This window comes from Myotis davidii, unplaced genomic scaffold (genome assembly GCF_000327345.1).
Source record: "Myotis davidii unplaced genomic scaffold, ASM32734v1 scaffold135, whole genome shotgun sequence".
Lineage (NCBI taxonomy): Eukaryota > Metazoa > Chordata > Mammalia > Chiroptera > Vespertilionidae > Myotis > Myotis davidii.
The window spans coordinates 3,445,847-3,462,444 of NW_006289813.1; the positions used below are offsets into that span (position 1 = coordinate 3,445,847).

The 16,598-nt window shown below is 34.2% G+C and overlaps 1 protein-coding gene across 1 annotated transcript in view; it reads left to right on the forward strand.

Moving 5' to 3' along the window:
- Positions 1-16,598, forward strand: part of ADAMTS6 (ADAM metallopeptidase with thrombospondin type 1 motif 6) — a 225,449-nt gene that overhangs the window by 90,603 nt on the left and 118,248 nt on the right. Inside the window, exon 9 of the mRNA XM_006762487.2 lies at positions 934-1,039. Coding sequence (XP_006762550.1) covers positions 934-1,039 — 106 coding nt within the window. The remainder of the gene's footprint in view (positions 1-933; positions 1,040-16,598) is intronic.

Consider the following 16,598-nt stretch of genomic DNA (forward strand, 5'->3'; position numbering starts at 1 on the left):
TAAATAACTTTCACCCTTATGTGTGTTAAATATGATTTGGCATTTGTTTCATTGCAACACATGACATTTTATCCTCTGCACAAAAATAATTTTTTTTCTAAGCACTGTTTTAAAGTTACAGACCAATTCACAGAGCATGATATTCATTTGGAAATAAATATTAAAGATTTTACATACTAACATTCCCAAAGGAAGAATACTTTGAGTAACATAACATTTCACTAGAATCAGTGAATTAACACGATAATTTTTCTTTATTAATATAACTCTAAGGCATCGAAGGGGAATGGGAGAGGGGTGAACTAAATTGAATATCTGAATGACTTTCCTACCATTAAAACACTTAAAGAAATTGTTGCATTAGTATCAGGACTAATTTCAGAAGATTAAAAATATGCAACCACCTCCTGTCTTTAACATTTCTCCTTTTTCTCTTTTGAATCATTCATTTTTGTTTTTATAAAAATGTCATTTTAGAAAACCATTTGGGATTCCCTTTTTTTTTGGTAACTAAAAAGTTGCTTGTATATTTTTATGAACCCACTAAACTTAAACAGATCTCTTTAGAAAAATAATGTGGATATATTTTGCTTTCTACAGCCTAAAGAATGTTAAAATAGAAATGCTTTCTTGAATTCCCTCTTCTGGCTCAAGTTACTAGGTGGTCCCAAGTTACCAGAAGTAAAATTTATAAATCTAACCCCTAGTCTAGACATTTTCCAGCACTGACTGCAGTTCAAAAAATATTAATGTCTAGCCGGCAAAGTGAAACTCCCCCCAGTGATTTTGCAAATGACTAGAAAGTTAACCTTTTGCCAACTGCTCCTTCTGTGCATGGAGGTTATTAAAAAGAATCCAGGCATTTATAAGTGTGGGCTTTTTAAGACTGAAACACCTTGGCTTGACCCTTTGTGTCTCCTTCTGTTTATTCAGGCTTGGCCTCTGTGGCTGGAATGTGTGAACCTGAAAGGAGCTGCAGCATTAATGAAGACATTGGCCTGGGCTCAGCTTTTACCATTGCACATGAGATTGGTCACAAGTGAGTGAGTTTAAGAAAATCAAAATAAATTTTAGAGCTCCACTCCTTTGAGCAACTCACAACTACTGTGCGGAACACATGTGCTCAACCATATTTTACTGCCTTTTTGTCTGATTTCAATAGAGAATGTTATCATTTAGGGTGCTGGGATAAATCATCTTAAGAACTGGAGACTTGTTAAATAATCTTTCTGATTCATGACTAGTATCCTCCGAGTGGTGAATACATCACACTTAAGTTTTGTGATATATGTACATGTGCAGTAATTTAGTTTTAGCGTGGTCTACTCAACACCCAGCTCCTCAAAGTGAAATTGTTGAAATGATCTTTCTTTTCCTCAAGTGACAGCACCTTTATATTTTAAAATCATCATTGACACCACTTCCATAAAATTTACTTTGAGTTTTCACTCTTCATACAGCTTGTGAGCATCTTTTCCAGGCATAAAGTTGGTGCAATCATTGCTATGCAACTGGTATTTTCAGGTGTACTTGTGCGTCTTTAAAAAAAAAAAAGAAAAAAAAGAAATGGTGTTCCAAGAGTAGTGAGATATCATCCTTACTGCTTTTTAAGAGGATCTAGTTTTTAATATTTGTTTTAAATATATCTGGCCCCAAACTGTCCTATCCACCTCTCAGCAATAAAGCCCTTCTTTCTTTACTCCAAACAACAGGCAGTAGTAAATGTAAAAGCCTGCTCATGTGAAGGGAGAGGAGTTTGAAAACTTTAAAAGGATAGTCAAACATTTTTAAGTCAAGCAAGCAATCTATTTGCAAGAGCTCCTGACATTTGTATGATCTAAGTTTTACAGTCTGCTTTTTTTTGGTAGAGAAATGGGTGAGGGGAAAAGAACAAATAAAAATGAATGTTTATTATACACTTGCCTTAGCGATCATTCCTGAGATAAATCTGTAGTTCAGCCTTTTTTTTTTTTTTACCTTGAAAGAGGAGAGTAAAATTGGGTCAATCTGTTGCATTAGTTGGAAAAATTGCAATTTAAATTTTACCAAATGAGTATTGATTTATGGGTAACCTTAAGTAACAGGCAAGTTTCAAACCTGGATTGCCTCAGATATGGGGAAAAGTCAGTATTACACTTTTAATAAAGTCCTAAAAATATTGGTGTTCTAGTTTCCATTGCAATAAACAGCAGGGGAACAAAAGGGAAAAGCCCTTCTTATGCAGGCCGTTTATCTTCAGCGCACTTACAAATTTAGCTCATTAATGACTGTCATAATCTTATGCAACCAGACTGAATGTAATAGGTTCTGTTAGATTCAATTAAATCGAAAGGTCAGGAGAAGCAACACAGCATGGATGAGTAATGTGTGTATGCAAGCACTACTCCTTCATGCAGTTACAAGTAAGTCAAGGCCAGCATATGCTTCGTAAGTCCCCTTTTTCTTGTATGTACTTACATAGCCCATTTGAGGGTTTATCTCTGTATCTTTTATTAAGATTCTAACTGAACTACTCTCAGGCTCCCTAGATTTTTTTTTTGTTAAGCTAATGCAGGGGTGGGCAAACTTTTTGACTCGAGGGCCACAATGGGTTCTTACACTGGACCAGAGGGCCGGAACAAAAGCATGGATGGAGTGTTTGTGTGAACTAATATAAATTCAAAGTAAACATCATTACATAAAAGGGTACGGTCTTTTTTTTTTTTTTTTTAGTTTTATTCATTTCAAATGGGCCGGATCCGGCCCGCAGGCCTTAGTTTGCCCACGGAATGTCTAATGGGTAATTCCTTTAAATTTTTCCTAAGATGAATAGTTTATACCTTCTGTAAAAGAATGTGCAAGAAGTAGAATATACCTCTTAAGATTTATGTTCCTTTGAATAACTTTTTTTTCACTGTTAATTCTTGTTTGATAGTGAATGTTAGAAATGGGTGGTGGTGGGGGGGGGCGGGATACACAGAATGCTTTATAACAAGAGCCAGAAGAAATGCTTCCATTCAAAAGTATTATATGACTGACTAGAAATTAGCTTTCTTTCCATGTCCAGTTGATTACTATGTGACTATCCCTTTTCCCCCAGACAAGTAGGCAGGATGTGATTAACATGTTATCTTTTTCAATATGTGAAATTGCATTTGGTCAGTTAGGGAAAATCTATTTCATGGATTAAGAGTCCTTCACTTGCTTTTAAGATCTTAGGGTTTAGCTTTGAGGAACCCAGCAAGTCAACCTGGCACAATTCATATAATTAAAATACAGTGCTTTCTGTTCTTCTGAAACAAAGCAATAGCCATGATAAACATCAAGTATACTTTTCAGATGAAGTATAAGTGAACTTTTTTTGTAATTTGTATTGTTTAGGGTGGATGTTAAGTGAGATGATGAAATCTGCAGATTCATCACAGTGAACAACATTTGACCATTGATTACTGAAAAGTGCCCCTACTAAGTCATTAGACTGTGTGAAAACTGTCTACCTTTTAAAAAATAGTGTAGAATATGGTTTTGTACCCAGTGTTTTCTCATGTAGGGACATAATATCCATTTTAACCAGCTATGGGATAACTTTTTTCTTTGGCTGGGCCTTAATGACTACTTTTATTTTTCTTCATACTTTTGTGAAAACAAGAAGTTAGTTTCCTTGTCAAATGAAAAATTGAGGTTTATGCTATTTTTAAATGGCATGTCTACCTCTAATGTAGGCCATAAGCCAAAGGCACTTAATGAAACTGTATAGAAAAGAATGTTCTTTGAAAGATTTTTTTCATTAATTATGTTGTTGCCATAGTTTCAGAAGTTGAAAAATTATGGTGTTAAAGAGGGGTGGCAAGAACTCAACCAGACCTCTAGTTATATTGAGAAAACTATCTAATGTATCCCTACTGTACAAAAATAATGTTTAAAAAAAGAGATCTTAAAATATTCATATTTTTAAGGGATGCACATTGAAGTCTGCAGGACTGAAGTGACATGATGTCTGAGATTTACTTTTAAAAGAAAGGGGGAAAAGAGAAAGATAAAGCAAGAATAGCAGCATGTTGCATTTTATACTCATCATGATGTGTGGATGGGAGTTCATTAGGCTGCTCCCTCTACCATTGTATATGTCTGATTTCTTTTGCAAATAAGAATAGGTCTTAAGGCCACAAATCTTTTAAATGTGACAACTCATTTATTAACTAATAGTGACTGAGTGAACTATAAATCTGATTTTGAGAAAGTGTAAAGAAGTGTTAAAAGTTGTATTGAAAGCTGCAGGGGTATATCAGTCTTGCTTTCAGAAATCAATGTCAGTGTTTGGTTTTACCAATTGGGGCATGCTTTCTGTAGAAGACTGGCTAGGAGATGACTCTTTTTTTAAAGGAGAAATGTGCCAAGACTTCAGGATAAAATTGTAAAGTAAATTATGTGTGCTAGGAAGCTCCAATTACTGTTTTCTTCCATCCAAATGTCCCTCTCCTGGTTAAAGTACCTGTCTTTATTTATTTTTATCCTCACCTGAGATACTTTTTCATTGATTTTGAGAGAGAGTGGAAGAGAGAGGGAAAGACAGAAAGAAACATCGATGTGAGAGAAACACATCCATAGGTTGCCTCCTGCACATGCCCTGACCAGGGCCTGGGCCAGGGAGGAGCCTGCATCCGAGGTATGTGCCTTTGACCAGAATTGAATCGAATCTGGGACCCTTTGGTCTGCAGGCCGTCGCTCTATCCACTGAGCCAAACCGGCTGGGGCCCTACCTCTCTTTAAATGCTTGAACAGTGCTGTGCTCTCATAATAGAAGGTTAATAATAAACATACACGAAAGTAGTTGGAACTTTAATACCTTTGCCTAGTTTTGGTATCAAAATAATGCTAGTTTTATATAATGAGTTAAGAAGTATTCTGTTTCCTGGAAGAGTTTACGTTCCCATGAGTACATTTTAAAACATTATTTAGTATAATTTAAATACAATGAATGTGCTTCTATTTTGTGTATGGTTCAATGAATTTTGACAAATGTATATAACCAGGTAATCACCACTACCATCAAGATATCAACATTTCCATTAACTAAAAAAATCCCCATGTTTCCTTTTACAGTCAATCTGCACCCTCCCTCCCCCTTACCTGGCACAGATCTCCTTTCTATCATTACAGATTAGACTTGTCTTTTTGGTAGTTTCATTTAAGTGAACTTACATAGTGGCTACTCTTTTGTGTCTAGGTTCCTTCCCTCAGCACATAGTTTCTGAGGTTCATCCATGTTGTGTATATTAATAGTTGTTTTTTTTTTCTGAATAGTATTTCATAGCACATATCCCATTTTAGGTTGTTTCTAGTTTTAGTATTATGGATAGGACTTCTGTGAACATCCATGTATAATGATTGTATGGAAATACGCTTTCATTTCTCTTGGGTGATATTGCTGGTAGTATGGTATGTGTTAGTTTCATTTTATAACAAATGCACAGACTGTTTTTCTAAGTGGCTATATACCATTTTGCATTCCCACTAGCAATCGATGAGCATTTGGTTACTTCAGATCCTTGCCAACTCTTTGTGATTTTAATCATTATTATGCATTTTAGTGGTATCTCATTGTGGTTTTAGGGAGTTGATCATTGATTTTCTGATAGACTAATCTCATTGTGGTTTTAAGTAGTTGATCATTGATTTTCTGATAATGAGCATCTTTTCATGTGCTTATTTGTCATTTATTATCTTCTTTGAATTCTCAAATCCTTTTGCCATTTTTTAACAAAACTGAGATGTTTTCTTCTTATTGAGTTGTAGGACTTAACAATAGTATATTCTAGGTAAAAGTTGTCATCATGTATACATAATGTGAATATTTATTTTGTCCAAGTCTGTTGCTTGCCATTCATTTTTTTAATGGTGCCTTGTGCAAAACAGAATTTTTATAAAGTCTAATTTAAAATTTTCTTTTATGATTTGTGTTGTTTTGTGTCCTAAAAAATCTTTGCCTACTTCAAGATTTTCTATTTTTGTCTAGAAGTTCTATACTTTTAGCTTTTGGTATATGTGCTGCTGAAGTGAACACAACTTTTAGCTTTTATATTAAGATCTACAGTGAGTTTTAGTTTATGTTTTTAGTGTTCTTTTTTTTTTGGTATGGCATGATATAAGGATTGAAATTCCTCTTTTTCTCATGAATATCGTTATTTCAGCACAATTTTTGTAGAAAAATTGGTTGATTTATAATTTTCTTTTAATGTCTTTGTCTAGTTTGAGTATCTGAATAAAGTTAGTGTTATAAGTGGAATTAAGAACTGTTCTAGTTTCTAGACGAGTTTGTGTGCATTAGGTGGACGTAATGTCTTTCCGAAATGTTTGATAGAATTTACTAATGAGGCCATCTGAGTCAAGAATTTTCTTTGTGGGACCATTGTTAATTAATAAGTTAATTTTATTAGTTACAAAATAACATTATGTAAGTCTTTTGAGTCTTTTTTGTTAATTATGTCTTTCTTTTTTTTTACTCATTCTTTTTATTATGTCTTTCAAAGTAGTAGAGTATTTTAGCTAAGTTGTTAAATTTATCATACACATGATTAAATGTCTATAATATACATAATCATGTTCCATCTTTCATTCCTGATATTTGTAATTTGTGTTTTCTCCTTTATTCCTTTTTTCCACCTTAATTGAGATATAATTGACATATAGCATTTTATAAGTTTACATGTACAACATGATAATATGATACATGTATGCAAAATGATTACCATGATAAGGTTAGTTAACACATATATCACATCATATAATTATCCTTTTTTTGTGTGTATGTGGTGAGAACATTTAACATTCACTCTCTTAGCAACTCTCAAGTATACAATACAGTAGATATAGTCGTACTACTTCATGTTCTCACAGAACTTTCTTATCTTATAACTGGAAGTTTGTACACTTTGAACAGCATCTCCTGATTTCACTCACACTCCAGCCTCTGGCAAGTTCCAATTTATTCTCTATTTTTATGAGTTTGGCCTTTTAATTTATTTTTAATTTTTTAATTGAATTTATTGGGGTGATATTGGTTAATAAAATTATATAACTTTCAGCTGTACAATTCCATAATTCATCATATTGTATTATATGTTCACCACCCTGAGTCAATCTCCTTCCATTGTCATTTATTCCCCCCTTTATTTACACTCTTCTACCTCCCCCCAATCTCCACTTTCCCTCTGGTCATCACCATACTATTGTCTGTGTCCATGTTTTAACTTTTTCGCTTAATCCCTTCACCTTTTTCACCCAGCCTCCCCTCCCCTCCCAGCCCCCCACATACTTCCATCCTCCGGCAGCTATCAGCCTACTCTCTATGAGGCTGTCTCTATTTTGCTTGTTAGTTCATTTTGTTCGTCAGATTCCACATATGAGTGAAATCATATGGTCCTTGTTTTTCTCTGACTGGCTTATTTCACTTAGCGTAATGCTCTCCAGGTCCATCCATGCCGTTGTAAAGAGTAAGATTTCCTTATTTCTTACGGCCGAATAGTATTCCATTGTGTAATTGTACCACAGCTTTTTTATCCACTCATCTATTGATGGGCACTTGGGCTGTTTTCAAATCTTGGCTATTGTAAATAATGCTGCAATTAATATAGGGATACATATATTCTTTTGAATTAGTGTTTTAGGTTTCTTTGGATATATTCATCGCTGGGTCATAAGGCAATTCCATTTTTAACTTTTTGAGGTAACTCCATACTGCTTACCACAGTGGCTGCACCAATCTGCCTTCTCATCAGCAGTGCACAAGGGTTCCCTTTTCTCCATATTCTCACCAACACTTGTTTGTTGATTTATTGATGATAGCCATTCCAGCAGGTGTGAGGCGGTATGTCATTGTGGTTTTAATTTGCATTTATCTGCTGATTAGTCATGTTGAGTATCTTTTCACATGTCTATTGGCCATCTGTATGTTCTCTTTGGAGAAGAGTCTGTTCAGGTCCTTTGCCCAATTTTAATTGGATTGTTTGGGGTTCTTTTGGTGTTGAGTTTTATAATTTCTTTATGAATTTTGGATATTAACCCCTTGTCAGATAGATCGATGAATCCCCTTCAGTGGGTTGTCTTTCCATTTTGTTGATGGTTTTCTTTGCTGTGCAGAAGCTTTTTAGTTTGATGTAATCCCATCTGTTTATTTTTTCTTTTGTTTCCCTTGCCCAAGAGAAGAGCTTATACTAAATGTGAACTTGCTTTATACAGGTTTGCAAAGAGTATAGATTTCATTAGGCACACCCCTCCTCATTAAATATCTTCCTAAATAAGTCCAAAATCTTGAGTTCACTTAGTTTAGTAAATTGTATATAAAGTCCAAAGGTAGAACTGAGTTCCAAATTCTGTTTTAGAAAACACATAAGCAAATTGTAATAACTATCCTATTGGGTAACTATTAAAACTAAAAATGTTTGCCAGATGTGGTTATAGAAGGCTCTGAGTACATCCATTAAATTTTGGTTTTTGCTTTATTATAACAAGTGATTCATAGCCAAGATCAGTTATGAATAAGAACAGATCAAAGAGATTACAAATGGAAAATAGTTTTTAAGAAAGATGTCCCTTTATTCCCTTATATTTTTCTGCTACAATGGGAAGGCTTATTTTTGAGATTTTATAGTTGTCACAATTTAGACTATAATTATGTCATCACTTTTTAAAGTTACTTTTTAAAGGGAAATTTGTAAGTTTAAAACATTAAGAAACTATTCTTTTAAAAATATATTTTAAATTTTTTTTATTGATTTCAGAGAGGAAGGGAGAGGTAGAGAGAGACAGAAACATCAATGATGAAAGAGAATCATTGATCACACCCCTCACTGGGGATTGAACCTGCAGCCCGGGCGTATGTCCTGACCAGGAATTGAATTGTGACCTCTGGCTCATAGATTGACGCTCAACCACTGAGTCATGGCAGCTGGGCAAGAAACTGTTCTTTAATTCTATAATTGTGTATGTGTTATTCAAGAACTGAATAAAAATCTATTTTTTTCCTTTAGTGACTGGTTTTAAAAGCACATGCTCTGTGTGCTAATGGTTATTTAACAAAATGCATGACAGTTTAAATACCATGATTATTTAAGAAAAAATGATGTTGATATATTAGCAACACAATAAAATTAAGAGTGCTTAGATAAAAATGTTGAATTAGGCATTTTAAGATTTTTCTTAGCTATACAGATCCTTTGTTTGGTTTGAAAACATCGATTGTGATTTTAAAAAGAATCTCCAAACTGAATGCATATTAACTTTATACTTTGTAGTCTGTGTTTACTCTTTTTTATTTTTACTGATCTTCCAAAAGAACAAATAAGAATTGTGTATCAAAATTTAGAGTAAGCTATTATTTTGTGGTGCAAAATACATGATGTTACTTTTACAGTAAAATGGTCAAATAATATATGGTTAAGTGATGTAAAATATAATCACCAATGAGCTTCCTCCAATATATCCTAAAAGATAAATGACCCTTCCTTATATATCTCTTCACATATGTATATAAGGAGATTTTGTTTTGCTAAACATAGTTTTAAAGGAAAGATCATTTTCATAGAAAATTAACGTACAATAGAAAAATATTTGGGAAAAGCATATAAGTTAACAGATTGATGTATATGATAGATTCTGAGTCACAGAAGCTTAACTTAAAAAAATTTTTTTTTAAAATTTCAGTTACAGTCCTGGCCATGTAGCTTAGTTGATTGAAGCATCATCCCTTACACCAAAAGGTTGTGCTTTCGATTGGGGCATGTACGGGAGGCAACTGATCAGTGTTTCTCTCTCACATCAGTGTTTTTCTCTCTCTCTCTCTCCCCACTTCTCTCTCTCAAGTCAATTTACATTATATTAGTTTCATGTATACAGAATAGTGATTAGGAATTTATATAACTTATGAAGTGATCCCCCCAAAGTCTGGTACCCACCTGGCACCGTGCATAGTTCTATTATTGACTATTTTCCTTATGCTGTGCTTTACACCCCCCTGGCTGTTTTATAATTGCCCATTTGTATTTCTCAATTCCTCACAGAATCTTAATTTAACGAATAACCTTTATTGCAGTCTTTAGTGTATATTGCAATCCCTTTGTCTCTGAGTGGTGATACTATTCATTTTGACCCAAACTCTACCCTTTCTACTTTTATTACTGATGTGATTTTATGTATTTTTATTACATTATTCACCATCAAACGAGGTATGTTCATGTGATGTTTTCTAGATTTTGTCTCTCATGTTTTACAGTCCATCAATAGGAAGACTTTCAGTCATGCGCAATTTCATACCAGAGATTTAATGAGCACCTGCTATATTGACCTAACCTAGAGTGTATTGTGACTACAGTGATGATGAAAATAACATCTCCTATCCTGAAGAAACACATCCTTTTTATTAATTTAGCTCTTTTCCTACTCCTGATCAATTTTCCAACTCTTATTTTTTATAATAGCTATAGATCTCAACACCATATTCATTACCTTATTTAATCATTTAAAAATACATTTTTATTGATTTCAGAGAGGAAGAGAGAGGGAGAGAAAGATAGAAACATCAATAATGAGAGAGAATCATTGGTCGGCTGCCTCGTGCATGCCCCACACTGGGATTGAGCCTGCAACCCAGGAATCGAACCCGGGATTCTTCAGTCTGCAGGCCGACGCTCTATCCACTAAGCCAAACCGTTTAGGGCTGATTTTCCAACTCTTGGTCAATTACTTCAAGAACATCTAACTCTCATTCATGAATTAAAACAAAAGCAAAACTGCTAGGCTGATAGCCAAGATGGCTATTAAGTGGTTAATCAGTGGGTAGCATATACAGAGTAGATACAATAGATAAAGGGATTATTCATGTCCAGGGTGGGACAGAGCAGGTGGTGCAAAATTTCTTCACAGTACTCAGAACAGCATCCAGTTTGAAACTTATGAATAGTTTATTGCTGGAATTTTTTATTTAATACTAGAGGCCTGGTGCACGGATTTACGCACTGGTGGGGCACCTCGGCCTGGCCTGCAGGGATCAGTGACTTCTGTGCCACCGCAGCCCGGCCTTACCTGCCAGCTCATCAGGCTCCAGCCGCTGTCCACGTTGATCCTACACAGCACGAAGTAGTGTGCTAAGTGGCAAGTGGCCAGGGAGGAGCCCACGCCCAGGCTGGGCACTGCTTCTGCTCATCCAGGCCCCCCTGCCACCGCAGCCTGGGCACACAGGGGGAGTGTCTACGGGAGAGGCTCATGAGCCACAGCTGCGCTCATCAGCTGTCAGCCCAGAGTCTGGCAGCCATCTGTTAGCTGAGTGGCACTCCTACATTGAGTGTCTGGCCCCTGGTGGTCAGTGCACGTCATAGCTACTGGCCTGTCATCCAGTTGTCTGTTCGTTCATCCAGTCACTTAGGCTTTTATATATATAGATTTTTGGATTGTGGTTGCCTGCAGATTACTGAAACGGCAGATAAGGGGGACTACTTTAGTAAGTAATCCTGCTCTTTATCCAGGGGGTGATGTTACCTCATTTCTTAAAGTTATCCTGAGACATAGCCTGGGTAAAGAGCAAGCCTTGCAGACTTGATATACCCAGCATAACATAGGAATCACAGGAGGCCCACGGAAAGCTGTCTCTCTTAACCTCCCCCTCACCTTTTTCTCTCTCTCTGGTCCTAAAACCCTCCACACATGAGAAACATTACTTTTATGTAATATGAAATGTTTTATTAAACACATAAAACCAACCACGGGAGTGTTCTCTTGTTACTACTGTTCACTCATCAGGGTGGGCCCCAGGTTTATTATACACTCTCTCTCCTGTCTCTCTTGTTTTTTTTAAAAAACAGTATTTTTGAAACTAAAGAGCAGACTTTATTTTACACCTATCTATCTATCTATCTATCTATCTATCTATCTATCTATCATCTATCTATCTATCTATCTTTCTACCTCCTACCTACCTACCCATCCGTCTATCTATCCATCCAACCTTAGTTCTTGGCACAATATCATTATCAGTCCCAGTAAGGACCCTTCTCCTCTATATTTCCATTCCCACTGCCATTTGTTTTCCCCCATAAATAACTACTTTAACTATCTTGATATGTATATTTGAGTACATACATATCCTTGTAAAATATTGCAGGTTGTTTTGTACATTTATGTATTCATTTTTAGCTCTTTAAGTTTGAAATGATTTCAAACTTATAGAAATATTGATATAATAAAAAGCCTTTCCATGTGTCCTTCACTCAGATGCAGTTGTTAATATTTTGCAATATTTGCTATCTCTTTTTGTATATGTACATGAAATTTTTCTTAGGTATTTGAGAGTAAGTTGTAGACATTTCCCTTATTCCCAAATATTTCAGCATCTGTTTCCTAAGGTGAAAAGATAATCTCTTATATAACCATAGTAGAGTTGTCAAATTAGAAAATTTAACATTGGTATACTTCTATCATTAATATACAATCATATTCAAGTTTTATCAGATGTCCCAGAAATGTTTTTATAACCTCCTTTCCTTCTCTTCCAATCCAGTTTTCATTGCATTTAGTTATGTCTCTTTAGTCTTTAATTTGGAACAATTCCATGACCTTTCTTTGTTTTTTGAGAGTGTGTATGTAATTTTTGTTTACATGTTTGATATAGTGTTATAGACATTGTTCCTTTTCTTAATTTTTCACTGTTTTTAAGGTCCACCCATACTTATGTGTAGACATCTATTTGTTTGCTGACTCCAAGTTCTGTTTAGTATTCCATAATATGCATCTGCCAAAGTTTACTTATCCATTCCCTAGTGACAGACACCTAGATTGTCTTTATCTCCTTGCTATCATAAATAATCCTGTCATGAACATCTTTATGCATATTCTCTTTGGGAATATTTCTGGGATATATATCCAAGAATAGGATTTCTGGGTCATAATGTATCTGCCTATTTAATCTGACTAAGCACTGCTGACTTGCTCTCTGGAACCGCTGCCCTGACCACATTACAAATGCTGTGAACTAAGATCCCAGTTTCTCTACATTACTGCCAACACTTAGTCCTAGGTAACATTCCAATGTTTGTCAGTGTGAAGGTTTTAAAGTGGCCTCTTATTTATTCTTTCTGATCACTAATGAGTTTCACTTTTTTGCTTTCCAAATTCTTCATCAATAGTTTCCTCAGGAGAGAAAAAAAATCTTTTCTTTCTTATACTTCTGAATTTTTTAAAACTATATACCTTATTGTGTATTTTTCAGCTGATGTCTAAAAATTTTTATTTTTTTCTAAGTAACTACAAAAGATAGAATTTCTGGAATACTGTGTATATTAGCATGTGAAAATAAAATTGTTATATATGTCTTTTAAAAATATCCAATTAAATCTGAATGCCATAGCAATTTGGAAACTATCATATGCCTTTAAAAAATACACAAACCCATTCTTATTTTATAGTTAAAATCTTAATCATTTTTTCCCTTTAACTCAATATGTTTGCTTCTTCTCTCCCTCCCAGACTATTATCCTAATGGTATATTTTATATTTTCAAAATATTTAAACATATATTTTATGCTTAAAAGTATGTTTAATTATATAAAATATCTCCATATAAAAATATATCTATATAGCAATTACATTAAAAAATTTCCTATAATCATAAAGAATTTTTTCCCTGGATTATTTTTTCATTAAATAGCAATCATTATTAATGATTGATCAGAGGGACATATCCATATTACAGATTTAAAAAGTAATAAAATATAAAAGCAAATAAAATATAAAAGCAAAGTCTTTATAAGAAGCTGTATCTTTAATTAGATATATTTTTAAATTATTGCATTTATATTTGTATTCCTATAAAATAAGGAAGGATTTCAGCATCAGTTCAATTTCTCCATTTTGTTTCTGTAGATGATGAATGCTTTGTTAATATAAGTAAGTAGATGGAATGAAAGGAGTTTATTATAGAAATATCAATCAATTCATTGAACTACTTTTGAATTATTTGTCAAAACATAACCATAAACATATCATGAAAATAATTTTTACAATCTATCAGCTGTTAATTTGATTATATCCTCCTATAAATTTGATGAAAGCAAGAAACTGATATGTTATTCAATCAGATTAACACCATTCTCTTTCTCAAAGCTGCCACCAAATGTTTTTCATTTCTCTTTTTTTTTATTTTTTATTTTTTTAATATATTTTATTGATTTTTTTACAGAGAGGAAGGGAGAAAGATAGAGAGTCAGAAACATCGATGAGAGAGAAACATCTATCAGCTGCCTCCTGCACATCCCCTACTGGGGATGTGCCCGCAACCCAGGCACATGCCCTTGACCGGAATCGAACCTGGGACCCTTCAGTCTGCAGGCCGACGCTCTATCCACTGAGCCAAACTGGTTTTGGCTCATTTCTCTTTTCTTGATGCCCATCCATATTTTTATATTCCAAGGCTATGAACTGTTATAAAATTGTGGATGGGTGAAAGATAAGTTTTTCTTTTGTAAGTGGGAGAAATTTAATTTCAAAAGAAGGAACTTGATTTGTTTAAAAGAATAGAGTACATAAGGAAGTTGAAGATCTTGAAAATGACTTTCTTAAAACCATCTGTGCCTGCCTACACCTATCTTAGCATGACTGTGGGATATTTAAGAGACTGCTGCTAAAAGGAAACCATATTTTAAAGCTATTATCATTTGACAAGAATTATAGTAGTACTCACACAGTAGAACCAACCTTTCAGAGAAATACAGAATATTAAGTTTATTGGATTAAGAATTTGAACAAAGGAGCCTTTTATGTAAAGTTATAGCTGATTGTTTTGACAGAATATATGTCTCATTCAACTAATTGTAAATTCCACCATCATGTCCTTAGAAGAGCATTCAATTAGGTTGACGCCAATATGTTGATGTCAAGTGGGAAAATGAAATATTTGTGTTCTTGGATAGTTATTTGGTATTTTAACATGGGTTTCTGGTCATTTTCATGCACTTCTCTTCCTTTGCTTATGTTAGTTCTTCTGCCTGAAATACTTGTTACTCCTTTCTGCCCCCCAAGTATGAACATATTATGTCCTCATTATAGCTCTTTTATATTGTATTTATAAAGGCCAATTCATTCTATACATGTCTCAAATCTAATCCCATCTCTCCATCCAGTGCCCTAATTCATACCCACATCATTTTCCAATTGATAATGATCTTCCTTCTGCTCCCCCTGACTCCATTCTCTTCCCACTCCAATGTCTCCAGCACAAAATTATTATAATAACCTGTCTAAAATACAGATCAAGTTCTTATTCTTCTACTCAGAAATCATCAGCTGCTCTTACAAATCTTCAATGTCTCTATACTGCCAAATGCATTAATATTTACTTTCATTTATTGTCTTCTCAATTACCTGTCCAATTTTTTTTTCTCTAACGACTACCCTCATCTATTTTATACTCTTGTCACACAATCATTTATTTCCTTGAACACACATCATTTATTAGAATGTCACAATGGAGACATATTTTTTTTTAGTAATATTCATCCTGAACTTTTGGCTACTTGTGATGAAAGGCTAAAATTTATTTATATGTAGTGGGTATATATCCTTTACAGAAAAATTTTGGTGTATTATTAAAAATATTTTTAAATCACATTGATGGTACTAAGCATGGCCACAGGACACCGAAAACAAACAAACAAACAAAAGCTTTGAAAAATAAAGGGAGGTGTTAATAAAGAAAAACTTTATCTTCATAATCGTTCAATATGTCAAGACTTTTCAAAATGTGTTTTGAAAACACATAAAAACAAATTGCCTATGTATTTAATTCTCTTTTATTTATATTAGTAAGAAAAAGGACTTTGTGTTTGGCCTATAACCCAGGACTCGATGGATCAAAACCATCTTTTTATAATTCCTTTCTGATTCATAGTGAAGTAGTATGAACTCTAGCATCTTAAAAAGCAGGTTCTGCTAAAAATTCCAACACTTACTGTGTGATCATTAATAGGTCTTGTATTTTTACTAAATTTGTTTTTCTCATCTATAAAGTGAGAATTAATACATTATCTGTATCTGTTCAAGAAGAGATAACATTTGAGATTATATGATAAATTTAAAGAGATTTGGAGATATATTGTATCATTGATTTATTCCTTAGTCTCTTTAACTTTAAGCCTATATTTCCTTAGAGCAGCGGTTCTCAACCTGTGGGTCGAGACCCCTTTGGGGGTCGAATGACCCTTTCACAGGGGTTGCCTAAGACCATCCTAAAACACATATATAATTACATATTGTTTTGTGATTAATCACTATGCTTTAATTATGTTCAATTTGTAACAATGAAAATACATCCTGCATATCAGATATTTACATTGCGATTCATAACAGTAGCAAAATTACAGTTATGAAGTATAAACGAAAATATTTTATGGTTGGGGGTCACCACAACATGAGGAACTAAATTAAAGGGCCACGGCATTAGGAAAGTTGAGAACCACTACCTAAGAGTGATCCCCTCCCAGGGTGGAGGTGCCGATACATTATACCCCCTTCAGTCATTGGTGAAGGGCTTCTCTCTGGAAGTGTTAATTTCTGGCTGCTCTCAGACTGTCCTG